Raw genomic sequence first — 24,897 nt, forward strand, 5'->3', positions numbered from 1 at the left:
ATATTGTAAATGATGCGTCATTCTCTATTTCTGAAACAAACTCCTACCGCTGAGTGCTATTTGGAAATTAGTTGCACATGGCACAAGCTGAAAGACTTATTCCTGGGGACTTGTTTTAAGAAAACATTATTGTACATTAAGAAAGACTTTTATAATGATTCCAGAAGAAGGGCAGCTGTATGTAGATGTTCATATACTTGGTTGGTGGTTTTTTTTAACGTTTCCTAGCGTGTACTCACCAATAGTTTTGCTACTTGTCAGAGCGTTGAGGTTAGGAAGCAGTCTATACAACTCCCTGTTGAATTACAGATCAGCTGTAATTTCACACAGAAGGTGAAACCAAGACCCAAGACTGAGAAGATGGAGGCAATATTGCCTCTGCGCAGTATCTGTTGGTAATATGTATAAAGCACTTTGTATTGATAGCTTATTTAATGAAAAACTCATGCACTTTTAACTACTTGCCTCAATGTACTTGCTGGAGCAAGAGAGAGATATCGAGCAATATTTTTTTCTCCCATCTCTGAAAAAAACCAAGTGAATCGGGGTGCGATTGGCTGCCATGGATTTGGTATAGGAAAAAAGTTTTTTTTTTTAGAATAGTAATTTCTTCTTCTATCCTCACATCACTGAGTTAGTCACTGACTTGCCACTGAAGGAGAGGACAAAGCATCCATTCCTCCAGTAAGGCCCGGTATTTCATTTCTGTCACTTAGTAATCTTTCTTACTAATGGCCCAAACTTCAGGCAAATGTAAATGTGTGCATAACCTACTGAATCTTCTGTTCATCGAATAGTATACCATCATTTCAATTAGATTAAGATTCACAGAAAACTGGTCTTAGCTGAGCATTGACAGAAGCTTGTACCATTCAAAAAAACCCCCCCAAAAACCCCACACCAACAAAAAAAAGCAAACAAAAAGGAAACAAGAAGTTATGACAGACCACAATAAGAAATGACAGATCACTGTAATTATAAGAAACTGACCTCGAAGACAAACAGTTTTAATTGCGACCTTAGGGGGGAAAAGTCCCCATGACCTGCAGCTCATTGTCTAGTTAACTGAAATCCCTTACTAAATAAATTTGTGGCTTTGGAGACATTTTAAAAACATAGTGGTGTAAATAAGGTGCTTTCTGTGCTGGTTGCACTATAGTTATTTCCTGTGAGTGATTGCTTGTTGTTACTTTTTGACATCTGGCAGCAATTTATTTACATAGTTAAATCTCCTGGGACACTGTTTCTTCTGGTGAATACAACCTCAATGGATTAGTTTTCAATAAATTACATATATCAAGAAATTTGGTTTGGGTAGCGTGTAGGGTGACTGCTCAAAGTTCAGATGTGTGCTTGTGCAGAAGCCAAGAAAATTCATGGGCAGTAGTATACTGCCTCTTGATGCTTTATTCAGCCAGCATTCAAAGGAAATTATCCATTATATCCCACTGGGAATTCTTGTGCAAACTCTGACTTCTGTGCTATCTTCCTCCACTATAGGGTACAATTAATTTCATATCGACAAACTCCTCACAGCAATTTGCAGAGCCAGAACATACTGAATACATTTGAATGTCTTTGATTCTGTCTCCTTGTGTCTCGGACTCAGACAGTGAAGATTTAGTAAGAATCTAAAGTTAATTTCATCTTATGTTCTCATGGGGTTCTTAGCAAATGTTGTGTAAATCTGCTAAAATGGAATAACAGTCATCATTTGCATTGCAATGGGAAATCCTTTGATTGGGTTTCTCATTGGTTTAACAAAGCTAAAAAGAGTCTTTCCTCCATATTGTTTCTGGGTTTGCGGTCACTTGGACTGTTCAAAATTAAGGCAGCGTTAATAGTGAAATGTCATATTCTTCCATAGTTGTGATGGCTCCTTTGAGACTGTAGCTCCACAAAGGTAGTATCAGTTTAAATGTCCTCTGCATTTAGAAAGAGACAACAGCTCCATTTAAACTGAACAATGTGTTGTGCTCAGAAGATCAATGACTCTGATATAATGTCTAAAGTTTTTTTTTTTTATGTTTTTCTTCAGACACACTCACTGACATAATATTTTTAGTATTTTTTTCTCTAGGTCTTGGAGCAGAATCTATAGCATTACCGTGCCCTATAATGCAGCCACTGACCCAGGAGATCAGTCAATAACATGTCTACATTGTAATGAACAAGTCAAGATAACTTCCAGCTGAGAACAACTCATTACAACTCCTTCCCCTAGATTAGATTTTTGCCTACACAAGACAACAGGCAGCAGAAGGATGTAGGAAGGTATCATGTAATGTGAGCTGGTGAATTCTGCTGGGGGAAGGAGGGAATGCCTTCAGTTTTGATAGTAGCGCTTGTATTTTCTCATAATTTCAAGCAGACAGAGACTGCTGATGGAGCTCTGTTGGTAGAAAAAAAATCTTGAAGAACACAAGATGCCATCGAGGGTCCTTTCTAGGAGAGAAAGGAAAGAGGGAGCATGGTGGAAAAAGGCAAGAAGGAGCAGTGGCGTATCTGTTATGAAAAAGGCAGGAATCTTTGAGTTTGCTGATGGAGCCATTTTGCTCACATGGTACTCTGTGCTCTGTGAAAATACTCACTGGAATCCCAAACAGCAACCCCCGTGCTGATTTCTTGGTGAAATCCCTCATCTTTCTTGATCTATGGGAAGCTTATCTTCTCTCTGTGATATATCCTTGCTATACCTTTTGTTAGCATAGAAAAAAAATGACTATTAACAGGTACCATTTATACTGTGGAAAGTGTATTGTCTAAAGGGCAGATGCATACACCCTAGTGCCCGCTGGATGAACTCTTGGCCTAATTTCTGCATTTTAACAGACCTATGCACAAATCTGGTCATCACACACAAATTGCATGGGGATGTTTGCCAGGTTAGGAATCCACTTGTTTTTGTAGACATTGTAAGTGTGTGCAAGGATACAGGCTGTTGTTTAATACTTGTTCTTCCAAAGAAATCGCATATAGATGTGTATTGTTTGTAGTAAACAATTCTTGTTATATTTTATGAACATTGTACTGTTGCTCATGTTTTCCTCAGTTTTTGAATATCTGGATGCTGAATAAGTCATCACTATAATTTACTTCAGGAGCACATAAAGAAATTATATAGTTACAAGAGAATCATAGAATTACAGTGGGAGATAACAACCTACTATTGCTTTTTGGATTTTTTTTTTAAACTGTTCTTTAGAATTCTGCTGTAGAGCTAGAATTTAGCATTAAAATGTTTAAAATCCTTAAAGATTTTTGTAAAATTAATTTTGTTAATTTTCTTAAACATTTGGCAAGATTTTTGTCTAAAAAAAAAAATTTTAGTTATGCTTGTAGCTTTTCTAAGCCACAGATCATTATTTCTAGACCACTTTTAGATATGAAATAATGATAATCTCATATCTTAATGAACAATGTGTCTGACTTAACTGTTAACAGCGTCTCATCTGGACTTTAGTTTGCCCTCAAAAGTGTCATGGAGCAGCATTGTTCTCTATTTCTCCTTCTGCTGTTTGGGTATTCTTGCAGAAAAACAGCAGAAATAAACATGGTATGGGCTCCCTGCCAGAACCCATGTTACAGAGATGATTTTGAAGGCATCTCAAAGGAAGGGAGAGAAGCTGTTTCTCCTAATTGACAATATTGTTGACTTGAAAAGCAGGATTTCTCGGCTGCCTCTGTCATTAGCTGTTGTAAGTTTCCTCTTTTGTTCTTGGATGGATTTAGGTTGTCCAGATGTGTTGGTTCCAGGTAGATTTCATCCTATCCACGTTGACAGGGTAACTCATCTCTTGAAGACTCGTAACACTTTGTGTTTCTATTAGTTTATGTTGGGCTGCTGTGTGACAGCCTGTACCAGAGCCAGGCATTCAACGGTGCGATGAAAGCTGTCATGAGGTGACCATCTCCTTAGTTACTTGCCTGCTGTTTTGAGTTGGTGACAATGTTTATTGCTAGAAGAGCTTTGCTAGGTCATGGTACTTTATGAATTTTTATATACAGCAGCAGCACTCAGAAGCATTTCCATTTGCTTCAACCACCACTTTTCTCTCTTTGCAGTTAATGAAGCACAGCTTTGCCACTTTCTGTCTAACTTCTCTATTTTGCTAATACAGTTGAGCAGGGGAGGACTTCTTAGCAGAGCTGAGGGATCCCTGCTGGGCTGGAAAGTTGAGTTGCCTTTGTGCAGCTGTAATGTACTTTTGTTGCCTCTCACAGTTACAGCTTCTGACATGTGGTCTCAATATGATCGAAAGTTACTTCTTAAAAAGCATAAGAAAAAATACACAAAATATTAGTCGCTTGATGCTGTAATTCCCACTGATTTCAACAAGGCTAGGTTGCATTTACAAAAAGGATCCTAACCTTCATTGATAGAGTTAAGTTTGTGTGTGTGTATTTTCAATGTGACATTTCCTCAGAGGAGACTTTTTTTGCTAGCTATCACTAGCTAACATAAAAATACAAATACCTGCACATAGAGACATACAGAGTAAGTTTTTGTGTGCTTATAGATAAATATGTATATTTAATTATTCAGAATACATCTGTAGAGATTTCATCAGAGAGAAAATCACAGATTCTGTATTTCTGTTCAAAACAAATTAAACTTCTGAGAACTAAACTCATAAAAAAATGACTTTGGAAGAGGATTATATCAGCCTAGTATATGCTTTTGAATATAAGAAATCTATTTCAGCTTGTTTTCTTTTTATATAGTTTACAAGAAATCCAACTGCTAACCTTTCAATGTTTTAAAATGGTATTTTTTAAAACATCTGTTGTTCATTATCATAAATATCACAGTTGTGTAGAAACCTCACATATGTGGCATATCATAACAGTGAGAATGGAATGCACTGAAATGATGAATCCTAGGAACTTGAGTTTTCTTGCTGAGATCTATAATGGATAGTATTTCCAATCGCAACTTCGGTTTCCCATCATTACAGTAATGGACTTGGGATCTTGCACAAGAATCCTTTTTCCAACAGGTCCTTTGATGATAATAAGTTCATAGTCAGCGATTGAAGCCTTGGGATGTATGCAGGTATTACTAATAATGAATATGGCTTAGTGACAAAAATATTCTGAACGATTCACATGTGAATGAGCTTTCTTACAGAAAGGAGTTAAAAGTCTAATATAGGAGGCTGAGAAATGAACAGAGGACGATGAGTGACATGCATGTTGTTTTTCATTGGGAGATGCTTGGCAGTATTTTCATTTTGCTTGCATGGAGTTTTGGAGTCTGTCTCATACCATATGGCATATTAAGCACAATAAAGATGTTCATTTGGCAGCTGGAGCATTACTAGGAACATCAAGAGAGTCATATATGCATCAATAAATGAAGAACTCCACCTTCATGTAAATAAATATTAGATCATTGTTTTAATTGCCTATTGAGTTCCTGACAATGAGACACAATCACTAGTCATGTCTGGGGTAGCGTTAACAAAGTTTTGGTTTAGGGCTATAGCTGAACAGTTACTATTACTAATTCTTTTCACTTCTGTAGCACCAGAAGCACCAAACATGAATCCTTTTGTTGCAAGTTTTGTACAGACACAGAGTAAACAAATGGTATTTGCTCTGCAGAACTTACAATCTAGTTAAACTCCTTAAGCCCTAGCACAAAATGAGTGTGCAGGAGGACATGGCAGGTTTTAGTGTGTGCAACCACTCTCATCAAGCTGCCATTCATCCAACCTGTTATAATGCAGCTGGGTAGTACAAATAATGTCAGTTATCCATCTCATGGCTTTTCTCACACCTCATCTCTGTGACAAATGCATGAACATCATAAACATCACCATACGTCATCATGGTTGCTAAGCAGCGAAGCGTTATATATTGGGAGAGCACCTTTTCATTTTAGGTAGGCTGCCAGACGGTCTGGTCTCCTCTCTCCATGAACCTTGGCAGACTCCTTAGAGCATGCACTATGCATCCAACTGACATAGATTTTGGTAACGACTTTTTTTTGTATCTGGGAATTGTTTAAATACCACTTGGAAAAAGGTCTTATTGGAAGAAGTCTTTGTAATGGAATGTTTTATTTTTGAAAAGACACCCATACTTTCTTGAAACCTGGCACTTCTGATGGTTTAGATGACTGTTCCTCTCAGTGGAACAGTCTGAGCTGTTTTCTGTTTTCTTGCATGTTCTTGTTCATCTTGTATTCAGAAGTTCTCAGCCCCATGCCCGAATTTCCTTCAGTCTTGGGAGAGGTTTCAGTGTCCAGGACTCAGCTAGATGAATAAGCTGTGTAGTAAGACACGGTGGTTAGTTCACTGCATTTTTGTCATTTCTTTTCTTGAATGAGCCCCACATATATAGGCACAATGTACACCTGGAAGGACAGGGAAATTAGTTGAATCTAGAACTTTTATGTATGGAAAAGACTTCAAGGTGTCACCTAGTCCATCCTCTTGGTTTAAAGCAGGATCACGTACTGAGATTTGTCTTGAGTGATTTTTGGATTACGCTGGTATTTGATTAACCTCATGGTAAAACCCTGTAATGGTAGGTATTCAGCATGTCCTCAGCACCCTCTTTTAATGGTTAGCTGGAAAGTTTTCTTTAATATCTGTCTGAGCCCTCCCGCAACTTACATCCACAAAACCCTGTCTGGTTTTTTGTTATACTGATTAGTACTTGGAGGACATGAGGAGTAATTAAGTAATCACACTTCATATCTTCTAGAGATTTGTGCACAGGCTTTGTGTACAAAGCAAGTTTTCTTCACCGGAGAATAAGAACTTAAACCCCTATTTGCCCTATATTTAATAGGCTATGCTTTTTTAGAGCATCAGCAATGTGTAGGTTTGTTTAAGGGTAGATGTAGTGCTGCAGGTGGGAAATCTGAGTAAGCCAATGAAGCTGAAACTCCTCATATCTCTCCTGAGTGCCTGGCAAGGCAGGAAAGTGTGGTCAGGGCCAGAGCCAGCTCCTTAGGCCTTGTAGCTGTTGCTGGTGCCTGGTACAGGCAGCTCAAGTGCTGTAACTTCCGGGAATCCGCACTGGCTTTCTCCCCAGAAGCCAAATAAGCTTAAAGAAGTCAAACGTTCCCAGTGAGGGGCATCATGAGAATGCACTGCATATCCAGTCAACCTCGTGTGATGTTCCCTGGTCATCCCAGTCCAGGAGATATCATCATTCTGATAAAGTTCACATTTACCCCTAACTTCAGACTGGGGATTTTATCTAAGGCTACAGTTCTCTTCAACTCTCTTAACAATTGGCTTCAGTTTCATCTCTGTTGGCCCTTGGTCTGAATAATCTTCAATGTTCTCTACCCTTACGATCAGTTCATCTCCTTCCACCCACTTCTAATTTCTCTCCTACTTATCAGTACTTCAGAGCCTTTCCATTTTCTTTCCTCCTCCTTGCTATTAACCTCGTCAAATACTCTTGTTTCTGTGGTGGAATTGGGAATTGGAAGCATCAATGCTTTTGGATATGGTAAGAAAACAATCTCCTACTTTCAAACAACTCTGCTTCTGTCCTTGTTGGAAAAAGTGCAGGGTTTCATAAAGCAAGGTCAGTAGTTGCACAAGGCATAAAAGGTCTAAAAGTGTCAAATTCGTAACTCCAAGGGAATATAGAATATAGATCCAAGTATACTCCTCCTGATTCCACGTGTTGTACATGCATGTGGTCTTTGATAATTCCTGCAATGCACGCAGATGGCAGCAATGCAGGAAGCTCAAGGTCTGTGAATGCTGAGCAGCAAGGTGGGAGAGGGGTACTCCCCGACAGCTTCGCCCCTCTGTGAAGCACGACGCACCGTGGCCTACTTTTGAATGTGACACGTAGTGTTTGGCTGGGTGATGTTATAGCTCTGAACTATGACATTTGTTTTTAAGTTATTCTCATAGTTATTAGGCTTTTTTTAACTTTTCACTCGTGACATAATTTAATTTCTCAGAGAGTGATACCAATTGTAAGCTATTAATAGACAGTAGATCACCAGCAGATTGTGATTGTGAGGACATATTTATTCCATATAACAAGTTACCTTCCTAAGACCCTGTTTGCTTGCTTTGTTTGTTTTTTTGTTTTTTTTTTTTTTTTAAGGGAGGAGAATAATGTTAAAAGAGAATCCACTCTTAACTCATCAAGGCTGCAATCTATACAGTGATTAGTGTAGAGAATTTCAACTTCCCGCATTTATAGCGACAGGAAAAGTTCGTTGATAGCTTTAGGATATTGCAGTGAATCTGTTAAAACACCTGTCACATCACCAACATAAATTGCAACGGATGGTTTTATGCTGGGGAGGCCTTCCTAACAGAGAGCCTTCCATCAACATCCCACCGTGCGCACACCACCCTTTCAGCGAGCGGCTCCTGGCCTCGGAGGGCAGCCGTGGCCCAGGGCAGCGCAGACACCAGCGTTGTTTGAGCACTGTGAAACTGGTTTAAACTGCTGCTGCTCCCAAATCTTGTGTTTTCCCCCCTGCTCGTACTGCAGTGTAAGACACTGCAAGCACAGGTCTGCGACGTGACAGACTGAGATAGGTTTGTCTGGAGGGATTGGAGTATCTGAGGGGAAAGAGCTTTTTTTTTCTTTTTCATTTATAATCCCTCTTGCTTTCAGCAAAATTCAATGAAATGGCAAATGGGCTGATGAAATTCTGGTTTGTTATCCCACTGTGAATCCAAGGGTAGTTTTCTTGCCTCAAGTAGAGCAGAGGAAATGGGAGCGGCTTTTAGTTAAAAATATGTAAGCAAGCCTAAAACTTGAGCAGAAGCAGACCCTTCAGCTGCTGGGGTAATTTTTATGCAAGAGACTGTGGTGACTATGGAGTTTGGAGTCTACTCAGTAAGAGGATGGTCAGGCACAAATTCACAGGATCACAACTTTGTCCTTTTAAAATGCCGCTTCATGCTCCTAATGCCTACGAGGTGTGCGGGTGCTGGCAGCGGGGACTGCGGGCCTCTGTGAGGAGCAGCGGGGCTGCCCGGTGCCGGACGGAGCCGGTTCCAGGCGGTTCCGCAGCTGCCCCACCACAGGGCACAGCTGAGCCGTCAGCCAGGCTGGTGGTGCCTCTGTGGAAGAGTGTTTAAGAAAGGGGCAAAGCACTGCCTGGGGGTGAGGGGGAAAGGTGTGAGAGAACAGTGTGAACCCCGGGGGGGGAGGTGGAGCAGGAGGAGGAGGAGGAAAGGGTCCAGGTGCCAGAGCAGGGATTCCCTGCAGCTCCTGGACCCCACACAGGAGCAGGTGGGTATGTCCTGAAGGAGGCTGCAGCCTGTGGAGGGGACTCATGCTGGAGCAGGGGAAAAGTGTGAGGAGGAAGGGGCTGCAGAGAGGAGCCATTAGGTACCGACCGTAACCCCCTGTTCCCCATTTCCTGTGCCTCTCAGGAGAGGAGGCAGAGGAGTTGGAAATGGAGGAGTAAAGCTGAGAGCCTGGGGAAAGGGTGGCGGGGAGGGAAGGTGTGCTTTGAATTTTGTCTTACCATCCAAATCTATTTTAATTGGCAATTAATTTAATTAATTTTTCCCAAGTCAGTTTGGCTTACCTTGTGATGGTAATTGGTAAGTGAGCTCCCTGTCTTTATCTTGACCCATGAGCTTTTTCATCTTATTTTCTCCCCCAGTCCTGTTGAGGTGGGGGAGTGAGAGAGCGGCTGGGTGGGCACCTGGATGCAGCCCAAGGTCAACCCACCACTGTTGATTTGGCAGATTGGTCTCACGTGTCTCGTATTCTGTGCCTTATTCTGGAGTTTGGGCATTTGAGGTTTCTAGTTTTGGTTAATTTTTAATTTAAGCTTTCTCATTAATATTTGTCATAAAATGAAGTTGTATTCAAATTCTGGAAGCAGCAACAGTTCTTTTTGCCTGTGGTGGTTCTACTTTGGGATTCAATCCCAGAGAGGGATGCCTAGAGAAGAAGTATCTCCACAAGGTCCTCTGGCAGCCCTGTCTTCAAGCTGGTATGTCTGGAAATAGATGCAGAATTTGACAAAGAGAATTTTTGTGTAACCGCCCAGGAATGTTGTTAGGTCGTTCACTATGAGTTCTGTCTCTGTTTTAAGACCAGTTATAGGTATTACAGTCAGGAAAAGGTTAGATGTTGGCCAGGCTGTGAGAGAACCTGGGATTCCCCCCCCCCCCCTTTAAAAACAATCACCAAATACAACAAGCCTATACAGTGAATTTAAACAGTTATGCAAAATGCTTTATTTTCAGTAAAACTCCATTGTCTTTGATCTTCTGTAGTCTGTATCCCTGTCTGTATCCATTTCTGAAAGTGTTATGCAGTTTTTAAAGATCCAGTAGAAATGAAATGTAAAATCAAAATAGCGAGAGAATGCAGATCAGTGAAAAATCTACAGCAGCAGCAACTCAAGGAGTAGGTAGGGAATATAGAACAGATTGTCTGTAAAAAAAATTCCACATGCAAATACATTGTTCATAGATGTCAAAACCTGAAAAGTTTACTTAGCAATTAAAAGCTTGTCGTGAAGACCTTTAATCATATAGCTGGTAGTTACATTGCTAATGTTTTTTCCAGTATTTTGTGCAAAGTGAATCTGTTGGACTCTGAGAAGGAACTTGAGACAAAGTTGCAAACATTTGTACTTTAGAGACATTTTTCTCTTTATGCCAGCCTTCCTGAATATTTTAAATCTTCCATGTAAAGGGAAACAGGAATATTGACACCTACTGTTTAATTAAAAATTCTCATAACCCTTAGCTGTACTGAATAGTTCTGCTTATTCACTATATCACAATCCTGGTACTTAGTAAGAAATGTTATAGTTTGTTTTTTTTCTGTTCTGTAACACTTTCGCAGTAGACTATGAAGTTGACTATTCTGTAAACAACCAAAGCCAAGCATAAAGATTTACTGGATATCTGAAAGCATTTTGCCAGCAGAAGAGCCTTTAAGGATCCCAGGTTATGATGAGGAGAACAAGGTCTCTACTGATACTACTCAATTTGTAGAATTTGGTGTGCATTTTGTGCATTCGGTTTGAGTGATCACAAAACGTTCATGTCCAAAGTGTTTTGTTTGTGTCCTACCTCCCCAATTAGCATGGGTCAAAATCTCTTCATCCTTCTGAAAGTGTATATTCATAAGGTTTGTCTATGAATTATAGTCACACAAATATAAAGCTTCTTTGAAGGTTTTTTCCCTTTAGATTGGGAGATGTTTCTTCCCGAGATCTGTAGACAAGCCAATAACATAAAGATGTTTGAAGTTTATGTTCCAAAGTGGATACTTATATAATTGTGGTTTTTTCTCTTTTTTTTTTCCCCCCCCAGTGAAATTTGATGACTGCAAGGGGAATAACAAATTGAACTTTGAAGTTTCTAACCCAGACTTTAAGGTGGAACGTGATGGGTCTTTAGTTGTGCTAAAGAATATATCAGAAGCTGGCAGAGCCTTGTTTGTCCACGCGCGGTCTGAGCATGCTGAGGATATGGCAGAAATTTTGATTGTTGGAGCGAATGAAAAACACGGTGCATTAAAGGTAAGATAAATACAAAGGACTAGAAGAAAGTGCAAAGCAGATGCTGCTAGATATTTATATGTGCCATCTAGGACTGTAAACAGTTTTAATCACAATCAGTTTTCAATCTAGATATTGCTGTAATATTTTAGCACTTATTTTAACTTAAAATACAGATTTTCCAGGTTTTGAAAGAGGTTTTGCATCTCCAGGTGTAAAAGATAAATATTCATAAAGAATTGATTCAAATGAAAGAGCCCAAGTATCAAAATTGGCTGGTTCTTGTGGTGTACATTATGCTGGAAATACATACATAACTGAAACAGTTAAGAAACATACAGTACATAACTGAAAATGGAAAATCATAGTCTAAATGTGTAACTTAGAATTTACAGAATCTTCTCGTTCACTCCAAGTCTATGAACATGGGAATGAATTCTATGCTGTGGCATTTAAATTTTCATATAGGTCTGCTCATCTGATATGGTTATGTGATTAAAAACTAGATAAACATCTGTACACAAATGGCAACACATATTTGCACTCTGTCTGTGTGCACTAGTGATTTTTGTTTCACTCTGTCCACTGAATGCCATGTCCTTTCTTTTCCACTTCTGAATTTCAGTGTAATACTAACCTCATACTACAGGGAAAAAGTGCTTCGCAAATTGTTTACCTCACACCTATGAAAATAACGAAAAAAAAATGTGAGATACCCTTCACTTCTGTGTCATGGCATTTAGGAGAGAGTCAGGCAGGACGATGGCTTACTAGACAATTAAGCCTGGCACCTTTATGGACCTATAATTTCAAGGAAGTGTAAAGAAGCCATGATAGCAATGACTGATCTATTGTCTTATTTTAGTATTTAAACTTTCAGCTGCTAGCATTCTCATTATTCTATTTCCAACAATAGCTTAATATAACTTCAGTTTTCCATTCAAACAAAAAAAAGCTTTAGGGGAAAGAGTGAACAAACTTCTGAAAGCAAATGGCTGAGGAAAAGGTTTTGATCTGCACTTTAAGAAGCATGCGATGTGAATATGGATTGCCAGCAGGACAGAAATTACAAGAATGTGTAACTGTAGAGAGCTGATCAGAACACTGGAATGGAATTTTATTTAAATATGTCATTTCTTCACAAAGTTCAATTTTAACAAGGTCATATTTGAGGGAGTCTCTTACATGGTGGAGCTGTGGATTTAGGACCATGCACTGTGAAATTCAGAGCAGGAAAACTACAGTTGGGCACTTGGCTGTCCTGCATCTCAAACTAGCAAGGCATGCTCCTTCTGGTGCATCCACAAGAATATTCAAGCGTTTTTGTTTTCACTCCAGGTTTTGAAATCTTAGGCACAGTTTCAAAATAGGGATTCTCATTCTCCAGTCAGAAGTTAGTGAAAGCACAGTGGAGTTTCAGACACATCTTGACCAGGGGGTCTGGAGTTAAACTTCAGGGGACTGGTTTATGTGTGAAGATCTGGCTCTCTAAGAATCATATTCTGAATTTTTATTCTGATTTTTGTTAGAGAAACAGCCCTTCAATGTCTTTAAGGGGAGATATTCTACGGAAGTTACAACTGAGGTGGAATCTTGTCTTGTGTACTCACAGATGTATTAATTTAATTAATTAATTAACAGACGTATATTTGCACTGACTGTGGCATAGCTTTGTTAGTGACCTTTTCTCTTTATGTCTTGCTCAGATTCTGGGTGGTAGTCTCCCCTCAAAATGTTCCAGCAATATTAATTAATGCCTAGTGTTGAAATCCATCACCAGACTACATTCAAAAGCCAAGTCTAATTTGGCCCCACTCCTGGATTCTGTTCCAACCACTTTGTGTTGCTTCAGTGAGAGAAAACCAGTCTAAATCTGGCATATTCTGCTAGTTGCTGATCTTCCCTCATAGGTGACTCCTCAAAGCAATATCACAGCATAATTTCTACCTGCATTCATCACGTCTGTAAGGATTTTGATATTCAGCTCATAAGTAGAAGATTAACCTTTTAGTATGGTGATCCTTGGTGTCTGCAGTGCCATTGAGAGTCACATGATGCATTAATATGTCCTGGGAAATCCACCTAGTGAGGATCATCTCCTTCTTCAAGGGAATATAAAGATCTTTGGGGCTGGCTGCCTTACTCTGGCCTCAGCCAGCACTCTGTAGCTGTTAAATCAATGTTTTTAGGAACCGTTTCAGCTATTGTTTGCCTATTTTAAACTCAACGCAGACAGTCTTGTCTTTCTGTTTGTCATACTTGAGAAGGATATAAAATTACAGCATCCTATCTAAAGTGATTTTATGATAAATTTGAAATTAATCCTGTACTTTTACAGTCTGAATGTATCAGTATGGAAACAGCAGAACAGCTACATCTGTTTATGCAAGGAGTCTTGGCTAAGAAATGCTCAGATGGAGCCTTAGTAATTCAGCATAATTCTGTAGGGTTAAGATGAGCACATGCTGGAGCACTGCTTAGCATTCCAGTACTTAGAGTACAGTACCTTGTTTAATTAGGGGATAAGTAGTTCTTAAGTATTTCCCCACTGCCAGCAACTGCCGTTTCTTTTCTGGAAGCATGTAACCTACATCTGTGAAATCCCATTGTTAATGTTTCTAATTGCAGATTCACAACATGTTTGGAAATGACTGACAACAATGATCGTTAATGTGCTGACTGGCAGTCTGAGCCTAGGCAGAGATAGCATGAGTTCTAAAACTCTGTGATTGCTACTAACCATACTTTAGATGAATATTGAAAATATTTAGAGGTGCAATCTGTAGTGTGCAGAAAAGCTTTTGGTATTTTAGTGGTGAAGGGGTGTCGTTCTTTCTTGCTGAAGATGCAGGAAGATTCCAGCTGGCCTCACTGATCAGTCCTAAGCGATCAGCTTAAACTAACTTCGTAGCTATAGTCTAGTCAGTGGCTGTTAGAATACCACTTATGACTTGACTCTGCTTTTTGAGTCTGAAGGGCATGTTTTCTTACTCTTCTGCCAGAAGCATACTAGATCTGCAGAGCCTGCAGCTTCCTATCAAAGGGTGGCCTTGACTACAATATGAGAAGATAGATGGTTCCTCAGCATCATCGGCCAACTTGGCTGTTGCTCTCTGATCACAGAATCTTTTGCAGAGCCTAGTGACAGAAGAGCAGATATAGCACTGCTGCTTTTCCAGATGTCTGGATGTTTCTGCAAAATACCCTAAAACCCATGAATGTCTATACTTATATATATATGCATACATGCTATTGAGAGCAAAAAACTGTACAGCAGATTACAGTTAGATTGCTTTCTACAACCTTCTGTTAGTTCCCCTTTCCTCCTGTGGTTTTGGCTACATATATTTGGCTTCTGTCTGTCTTGACAGAAGGGAATTTTCAGAAAAAAACCTACTGTCATTTTTGAGAGGCGTGTGGAATAGGAGTACACGGAAGAGTTGTCGTGGGCCTATGGAAGGTGTAACATTAGTGTGTCATCTTTTTAATAGTTCTGTGTATGTACACACTTGTAGCCTCAGGCAATGAGAGTGCTCAATGAAAGAAATGAAGCTCATTTGCATTCACCATGGGGTAGTGCTGGTGAGGCATGCACATCTGTGCTCATGCTCTGCTTTGCCCAATGTTTCCTTAATACCCTTTTATATAGTCAGTACTTGAGTGCTTGGTGATATTAAAAAAAAGACATAGAAATGTTTTGATTCACCCAGGATTCCCAAAATGAACTTTGGGTTCATTCTGAATAATTCATAGAATTGCTAAGGTTCAGATCCCTAATGGAAAAATAAATCACTTGCAAACACCAGTTGGGAACAAACTGACTAAGGCGATGAGCAACAAGAATTTTTTTTTTAACTTACACCTTAAAAATGCTTGGTCCCTGCTTTGTTTTATGGAAATAGTAGGACAACCGAAAGTTGGAAGTTTCCATCACATCTGAAGATTTGACCAAACATTAGTGGAGTTATTTATTTATTTATTTAAAGAGTCTGGTTTTGTGGAAGGCAGAAAGTATAGCCTGTCTTATGTAAAGTCTCATAACAGATTGTGAGTTGCAAAATGCAGCAAGCTGGGAGTTGAACTGTGTCTTCCAAGGTTAAATAAAATGGTTGTCTGCTAGTATTTCTCTCCCTCTATAATCTAATGCCGGTTTTAATGAGCATACCCTTAGTATATTGTGAGCTAAAAGAAAACCTTGGGAAACAATCTTTCTCTGCCTTTTTTTGTGTGTTGGCAAAACACAGCTTTTTCTACCCCTCCTTGCAGCAAAGGGAGTTATTTAGGACTTTAATTTGCTACAGCATCACAGACACAGGGTGAGGCATGGGGGGAGTGAGATATCAAGAGTCTGGTGCCAAAGGAGATAAGAGGGTAGGCAGATATTCAGAAATTCCAGGCTCGTAGTAACTTCACTGTATGGTGCTCAGCAGCCTTCCATACAGGAGGATGAAATGATTAAATAGAAACTGTAAAATCCTCAGGACATTTTTCAGGCACTAGATGGAAAAGGAGAAAGAAAAGAAGAGATAAGAGGGAGGAGCGCACCCTGAGACAGCATGTTGTAGACAAAGAAAGTTTAAAATAATCTCCAGCAGTCACTCAGATTGAAGGAAATTAAGTTGCTCTAGTCCTGCTACTTTGTCCAGTCCACTTTGTAACAGCCAGGGGCTAGTCAGATAGCTGCTTCAACTTTTTTCTTTGTCAAACCATTGCTTTTCCCAACATCCTTTTCCCTGCTATGTTTGTTGTAGCAGGTACAGGAGAGGCAGCCTGGCCGAAAACTTCCCCAGCTGCCTTGCAGACCTGAATTCTGTTTCCTACTAAGTCACTTCCTGGATGTATATGTTTCTGCAAGTTGCTTTACACCTGTGCCTCCGTTTCCTAAAGTATCAAACAAAACCAATGAAACTAAGCTCCTTGGATTTAAATGTTAACAATTCTTGTTTGTGTCTTACTCTCCTTTATCCTTGCAGTATAGAGATTGCACACTTTATTGATATGAGATAAAAAGTGCCTAGAGCCTTAAATCCTACATGTATGACATTCTGCCTTAGATGAGAAATGATCAATAATCTTCTTATGAATTAGGATTCTCTCTCACACACACAAAAATTCATGCAAGGAAATGAATGGTTGAGTTTAGTCATCTGGTAGTTCAGTAATTTATTTGGAAAATAAGATCAGGAATCAGCCTCTCTGATACAGCAAGCAATTGTTCCCATTAACGTATATTAGCATTTTTTCAGTTTAGGATAGAGTTCCAAATAGGCTGAAAATGACTGTGCAAAAGTAGGAAGATGGGCTCTCATATAAGATATTGACAAACAGGCTAGAAGAGTTTCATATTATTAGATTTTGCATATAGCAGTTGCTGCAAAAAGTAATGCACTGCATAAATAAAATACCATGTTTTGCATTTAATTTTAAGGCACAAAACAGAGTAAGTCACAAGGGTACATCAATATCTAGGATACACTTACGAGTTATCATACTGATCAAAACAGCATATAGAATACCATTTCTTTCAGAAAAGCTGTGGAGATATTTTGCCTTTTGATATGCAGGTGTCCTCCAGGCATATAAAGATGTATTTTCTTAAAGAGCAGACAAAAGAAAATTCATCTTCTCACTTTTGAATTCAGTTTGGCAGAAAGCTTAACATAGGAATGTTCTCTTAGCTGTTAAATGATTAACTAGTTACTACTTTTGTTTGTTATCACACTGCAAACACCTATTGACTTGGAATTCATGCATAAAAAGCTATGGTAGAAGTGATTTTAGAATTTAATACCTGTGTCTTAATGGTATTTTGGTAAATGACTTTTCCCTGCTTTAACCACCAGTGAAAGGAAGCAATTTTTAATTTTTTTAAGTCTGCAATGCTACATTGCAGGTTTCACAGAATACATCTTAATTAATGTTAATGAAAGCAAGAGCTTGTTCTCATCAATGGGTCATTCTGTAGTATCATTTAGCTGCCTTTTTGGCTATATTTTTATAAAAATCCACTGTGCAGACCACTTGCTGTTGGGGAAGCAACAGAGAGCTCCTTTTATATAAGAAATCTCCTTAACCCCTGAAATAAGCTATTTTCCATAGAAATTCCAGTCACCTACTTTCCCTTTTTATCCTTCAGCCTGATCCAGGACCTGCTGAAATAATCAGCTTCCAGCAGACTTTAGATCAAATGCTTGAAGCAGGAGTTTTGTCTGACAGTGCTGTAGGGATGCGACTCCTGCACCTCTTTGCTGGACTGTTTTTGAGTGACCCTGCAAAGTCCCACGGCAGTGCACAGCGGTTATGATTTTTCTTATATAGCCGCGCTCCCCCTTTTACTCAGCTCTGCAGCAGAGCCTCACATCTATTGATAGGTTTGTGCTTTCCCTCAGGCCTGGACTGAATTTATCTTTCCAGCTTAACTCTGCAGATTCCCACCACCAAAGAAATGCAGGTTTCATATACGCTGGCTTTGGAGCTTGCTCTGACAAAGATCCATTTATCTGAGAATTATTATGGTGCCAAGAGATGTGGCAGTTGCCATAGCAACAATTACATATTGTGTTGAATACGAGAGTAAATACTATAAAGAACATGAGCCACTGGTGGTTTTCATTAATTTAACGTTCCTTTCTTGGGCAAAGTGTGTCTCGTAAGTTTATTCACTGTATGTATAAATGCTTAGATCAAATGTGTGGGCTAGCTTTCCTTCTATTTCCCTCAGTGCGCAACTTCAGCATGTAAATGAGAAGTACTTGATTATTTAAGGAGAGAAAAATGGTCTTATAGACTGGAAACATGAATAATTGACTGTGGAACAAGATGATGTTAGCTTCTGTGAATGTTCGGTGCTTTTCTCTGAGTAATCTACATTCAGATTTTATGTGAACTAGGGATGTATTTATCCAGGAAAAGGGAATTTGTGCTTTTCAGTAGGAAGCCCAGCCAAGAGAACTACAGAATATGTTTAACAGTGATCCAAAGGTGAAATGAGGTGATTTTTGAAACAAATGCAAACAGTGATAATTATTCCAAATTTTTAACACAGTAATGGAAAATTACAGCCAAAAATATTCTAAATTAATGTATTTTATTAAAAACATCTGAAATCATCATTGCTTTCAGACTTGAACTGTATTTAGACTTCTCAGTTAGTTCTCCCTGTGGTAACAGGTATCGTCCACAGGACATTTTTACTACTGCTTGGTGTGCTTCTGGTGTAAACTTACGGTTGTTGTGGAAGCTCAGAACTAAATGCAGTTCTGGAATACAACCAATTTTATTCTATTTTCTTTTAAAACACACCTAGGTCTTATCCTTCATCTGGAAGACTTAATGGCAAAGCTCCCATAAATCTCAGTGAGATTATTCAAAGATTGCTGAAGTCTTTTTTCTGAACTAAAACTCAGCCTGGCGCAGAGCGCCAAGAAAATACCTATTTACCTCTTGCCCCTAAAATATTTTTATGAGAGTTTGAATGGTAGATGAGTTGTGTGAGGACATTTTGAATTGAATTAGCTTCTTTTTATGATCTAGGATACTAAATGTCTCTTATCCATTAAAAAAAAAAATCCACTAAATTTTGTGGATGAGTGATAAATCATTGTGCATTGACATATAATTTTTTTCAAGTTGTTCTGAGTCCAGCCTGAAAGTATTGTCATGTAGAGAAAACTATGCCAGTCCTATGCGTTCATCTCCAGAGACCGATAGAGTTGCATGGAAACTTGTGCCAGAGGTGTGGGGAACATTTAAAGGAGCCATTTGGAAAAGGTTTAAATTTAGAATTCTTTGTAGTAAATGAGGATATAAGTGGGAAAGCAACAGCCTAAGCATGATTTAGTAGAACATTAAGAAAGATCATAAAGGATAAGTAGATGTCTCATAGGATATGTAATATCTTTCATTGAAAAAGTGGCTTTCATCCTGTAAGATACTTAAAGTAACTATTAAGTACACAGAGAAAGAATATGTGCGTGTGCATGTCTATATACATATATCTCTAAAAAGACATATTTGCATATATATCTTTATTGTTGATACTTACTTCATAATACTTTTTCACATCAGGATAGGAACAGGGTCATTTTTAAATAAGGGGTTTGGAAAAGGACATAGTGATTTCTATATGATATTAAAATTGCCTCTTTAACATCTTTAATGTCCTTAAATCCATAATGAACAAGAGATGTTACAGAAGCCAGAAGAACCTGTAAGACCTCTGATACAGAAGAAAACTTGTCCATTTCTTCCACGGTTGTTCTTTCATCTGGCATGCAGGAATGATGCAGTCAATGTATTAAAACTACCTCAGTTTCACCAGTGATGCTTCAGATTTATTAAGGAACAGAGACAATTCCGAGACAAGACCAAACTAAGTTGTGTTCATAGCTAAACTCTAGGTTCTTTTTTGTGTCAGAGACACAAAAAAGTGCTGGTGTTTTCCCACCATAAGATTTTCCATCGGCTTCCAGAAACAGGTTGATTTGAGAGAGCTCCATAATAGGAGAAATTATTCACACGAAAAGATGATTTCCTGAGTAAGACTTTAGTCATTTCTCTCCATTGGAGACATCAGTAATCATCCCTAATGATTGCCCCAACAGTTCTATGCTGGTTTTTGCAAACCTGAAGGAACATTTATTACAGTTATTGTAGTAACACCTATCTCAGCACACATCTTAAGCATTTAATGGAGCATCACAGGATAAAAATCTACATTTGTCCTCCCCCAAGAATTGATTCTGCCACTGCAAGGACAGATGGCTCCTTCTGGGCCTAAAATTCCCTATTTGTTGATTATCACGGTTCTATTGCTTTTAAGAGTATTTGTTTGCATCTCATTTTACAATTAGTTTTCTTAAGTACCTAGAATAACTTGGCAAGTTGAAGAAATATTCAGCATAAGAATGACAGAGTTAAGGCTTAATATAATTTGGTATCTCCGTAATAAACAACTCTTCTAATGTTTATAGTCATCTGTAGTTACTAATCATCGAGTTTGTCACGTATTTCACCACCAGATCAAACTGAATAACCTTTGCATTAAGCACTTGGTCCATCTTAAAAATAGTTTTACTAGTTGTTTATATATCTCCCCCCTCACTGAGAGGGCACCTAGGGACAGTGATTACACGGGAAGAGACTGGAGGGACCGCAGGTCGATTTGAACTGGCCAATAGTCCTGTTATGTACAGTAATTGGCTGCTGTTAATACTTTTGGTACCGCTAAAAATCCTCAGTGTCCTTCATTACTAAGGAAAAGATTCTTGTTTCAGATAACTGGCAAACAGCTCTACTGATAGGAAAGGAGAGGCTGAATTTTGCCTCTAGTTTCTTAACAATACCACTATGCCTGTAGTTTGGTGCATAGAAGTAAACCAGAAGTTTCCTGGTGAGTAGGAATAGATTTGTCAAGATATTTTTAGTAATTGTTTTGGTAACTGGTTTGATTAAAGTTCTAGCAACACAAAGTCATTTAGTCAGCAACTGTTCAAACTGCTGTGAACAGATACACTTTAATTTACCTGCAAGTTATCATGGGTGTTGGTGTTCAATACTTGTTGAACCATTTGGCATATGTTTGAACTCAGCAAGAAATTATCTTGAAATCATTTTGTCTTTCGTTTCTTTTCTATCTCTAGAATTACCTTGTGGTTTTGAGATAAATGAATCATGGATCTAGTGTATGCAGCTTTTTAAGATAAGGAATAGACTAATAATAACGCTTTTAAAAGGAGACCTGGATCTAGCTTTTGGTGTACTGGCCTTCTTGTGGACTAAATTGTGTAATCTTAGAACAATACTACGTTTTCTATTGCTTAAGAGGGTCCTTTTTTGCATCATTAATCAGAAATGGGTTAAATGCTTAACTTTAAAGAGATTTGTCTCTATGATGGTACTAATCACACTGGAGAACTACCAAATACTTTATGTGGCCAAGTACCCTGTTCTACAGTTAATGTCAAGGCAGTGTCGATGCACTGTTTTTATTGAGCTTGGGTTTTTGTAGTGTGGTTAGTTTGAGGTTTTAAATTTGGGGGGGGGGGGGTGTGGTGTTGTTTGGGTTTGTTTGTTTTAATGATGTCTGTCAAACATGTGACATGACATTTGAATTTACAAATGGAAATTTGGAGCTTTTGTGTGTGTGTGTGTGTGAACTCTGTATTCAGACTACTCGTACCTCATACCGGTATATGTGACAAGATTTTCTGGAGCTTTAAGGACTTTGCTAATAAGAAACAACACAGAGTTAAGCATTTTCATATCCTCCTGATGCCAGATGTCTTTTTAGAGGTCCTAGAACAAGCATACAAAATATATTAATGAGGTGAAGTTTTATACGCTTTGAAAACTTAACATTGATAATCTATGAGCTATTAAAAGAATATAAAAAATTCAATTCCTTTTTTTAATTCTTCTAGATCCCATTTGATGCTGTATGTTAAAATGTTGAATGTTTGTGGGGTGGTTTTTTTTGCTCTTTCATGTCTTTTTTTGCAGTATTGAACACTGTTGTGCTGTATAAAGATTTATCCTCTAATCACCTGGAAGAAAGATGACAGTATAAGTCTTTTAAAATCTGGAAGACAGTACCAAATATTCATTCTCTGATATTGACATGGAAATTTTTTGTATAGGGATTTCAAGGGTATGATCCTGTGAAGTACTGGCCTATCCTAGGAGATGCTGAAGACTTTATACATGTGCTAATATTAGTACACAGTAGTACCGCTAGACTACTTTGATGTCCCAAAAAAAGAAATGCTAGTAAGAAATCTGTTCGTGTTTGCACTACTAATAGTTTAAAAAGCTGTATAAAAATGCAGAGGGTTTCCTTCAAGTACAGCACTGTGGTGATAAAATAGCATGTCAGCCCCTATGAAATAGGGCACTTGAGTGCTCTCATGAGTCATATCATTTTTATTTGGATACTGTTGAACTCACAAAAATTCCAGTAAATTCAAAATTCCTGATTGGCTGACAAATACTACACTTTGCAGTTTCTACTCTGCACAGGAAGAATATTCTCATACCTGTGACTTTTTTCCTTTCCCTGAAGATGAAATAAAAAGTCAGACACTCCTGTTTGATAGGAAATTCATGACTGCTGAAAGATTATCTTGGTAGACAAAATCCTTGGTGGGACCATGTATACTCAGTCATTGTGCTCCAGTGTGGCAGCATCTGGCAACAAGAATATTCAGACTAGATCTTCTGTTCTTATTGCTGTTCTTGCTGCAAACTATAAACTCATGCATTAGATTAAGATGATTATTATACTAGCATTCTGTACTTGATTTGGCGTGTGTTAATCTTACCAGCCCTTTGCAGCTGAATTGCCTTCTAGAAATAAAAACACTTAGACTGAATTCCTGATTTAAGTTTTCATTATTTGTTTTGGTACTGGCTCAGTCAACGGACATCTTATCATCGATAGACTTATTCATTTACTGTCATTAATTATATCAAAAATACAACTCTGTACTGAGAGGTTTATTGGAACTGTTCACAAGTATTTGATTTCCAGCTATGTCCATAGAAACATTACTAATATATTAGTGTGGGATATCTTGCAAGAGAGACTTTAAAACATCTTCTTTTCAATGCATACATTGCAGTTTTGTGTTGAGAAACATAATAATGGAATGTATATAGGTTGTTTTGATAAAAAACAACAATATGTGGTATATTTTCAACAGTCATCTTCCAGATACTTGATTAAAAACATAATCTTAAAACTGATACAATTGGTTGTTCTATCCACTCTGTTTTAATAATGCCTGCAACTTGATACTGAGCAATTTACATTTCTTTGCCACTCTTTTAGTTTTCAACAGAGGTGAATTGTTTCAGTAGCAGGTCAAGGGAAAACTTGTCAACTCTTCTGTGTAATCAACTTAATATGATGCAAAGTTCGACCTGTTTGCTGTTATTTTTGGTTATTCTTTGCCATGTGAACTAGTGAAAGGGGAAGATTTTTCCCATCTATGTCGAAAGAACTATGGCGTCCTTATTGCTTATATAGCTTTGCAGGGCAGGTAAAGTAACTTTCTGACTTTATCTGCAGACAACTTTCTTTCCTGATGTAGTTGTCCTTATGTGGTTTGCTCTCTTCCTCTCACTCCCGACAACCATCCTTTTAAAGCTGATACGGTCAATAAAGTCGGAAAAGTTTTTTTTTTACTTGATATTGATCCTCAAGTCAGCGATCAAGGTAGAGGTAAGGGGGGATGTTAAAACTTCAGCTTAATGATTAAAAGTCAAAGCTGGGCAAGATTTGACTCTGAATTTGGCTCACATCTATAACACTCAAAATCATTGCTGACAGTCACATGGATATGTGAGGTAAGGCTTGAAGCTTTAAGTTACAGGGTTGGTTTTAGACATGGTTATTCACAAAACCATGTAATTAATCCATCATAGGAAAACACAGAAAGCACTATACTGAATGCAATCTCCATTAAGTCAACAGGGGATGTTCCACTGACTTTAATGAGCTTTGAATCTACTCATAAATCCACTATGAGGGGTGTCCAAATGAAAATTTATTTGACGATGACCTCGATGTTAATTGTTGGTGCTTCCATGTTGTTTAATTGCCAGGAAAACTGAATGTATTAGCGGGACTATCATACGGTATAGTCCTTTCAATTTGATACTATTAGCATCAAGTTGATATATATAATACTAATTGTGTGTAATGTTAGTGGGCAGTCACAGTATGTCAGTTACATTTTGTGTCTATGAAACAGGGGGGAAAAAAAAGTCTTCTGTTATTTTTAATGTTGTTTGTGCCTTCAACTGAATCCCTGCAAAATTAATGCTTTTTTGATCAAGGACCTCTTCAGAGGGCCTCAGAAGTTTCACACTTATTCAGTGGCTTTTAATCCCAGATTTTGTGTATTGACTGTAATTACTTTAAAACAGTATCTCAAATTTGTAAATACTAGAAGGCAGATTCTCTTCAGTCCTATGATGTTTAATAAATTTAACATCTGCCAGAAAAGTTCTATCATCTGTGTCTCAAATGAAAACGTTTCCTGGTTTAACATGTGATGTTCAATTCAATTAGAGGAAAAATATGGGAAATATATTAGAAGTATAAAAAGGAAAGAGTTCCTTTAATATTTGTTTACTAAACAGAAAAGTAGCTGCTTTACTTGAGGGACATAATTACTGTATCTTCCAGTGGTACGAAAATATGTAGCTAAAGGGTTGGGGAGGGACAGATTATTTTGGTTTTGTTTAATGGCTTTCCCAATTCCTTGTCAGTGCCGGTGATTATTGTGTCTTTTAGTTGGCGCTCAGTGTGTTACGCTGTATTTAGGATCATTTTATTAATTGAAAATGTGTTTCAGAACAATTGTGAATTAGATAAGTGACTTGATTAAGACTCAGTCTTTAAAACTATGAAATGAGAAAAT

The 24,897-nt window shown here is 38.2% G+C and overlaps 1 protein-coding gene across 1 annotated transcript in view; it reads left to right on the top strand.

The window, feature by feature from the left end:
- CDH13 (cadherin 13) overlaps nt 1-24,897 on the top strand; it is a gene marked incomplete at both ends in the record, with an annotated part of 495,274 nt that overhangs the window by 160,745 nt on the left and 309,632 nt on the right. Inside the window, one exon of the mRNA XM_082005778.1 lies at nt 11,286-11,494. Within this exon, the coding sequence (XP_081861904.1) occupies nt 11,286-11,494 (209 nt within the window). The remainder of the gene's footprint in view (nt 1-11,285; nt 11,495-24,897) is intronic.

Source organism: Phaethon aethereus (assembly GCF_964289735.1).
Source record: "Phaethon aethereus genome assembly, chromosome: 13".
Taxonomy (NCBI): domain Eukaryota; kingdom Metazoa; phylum Chordata; class Aves; order Phaethontiformes; family Phaethontidae; genus Phaethon; species Phaethon aethereus.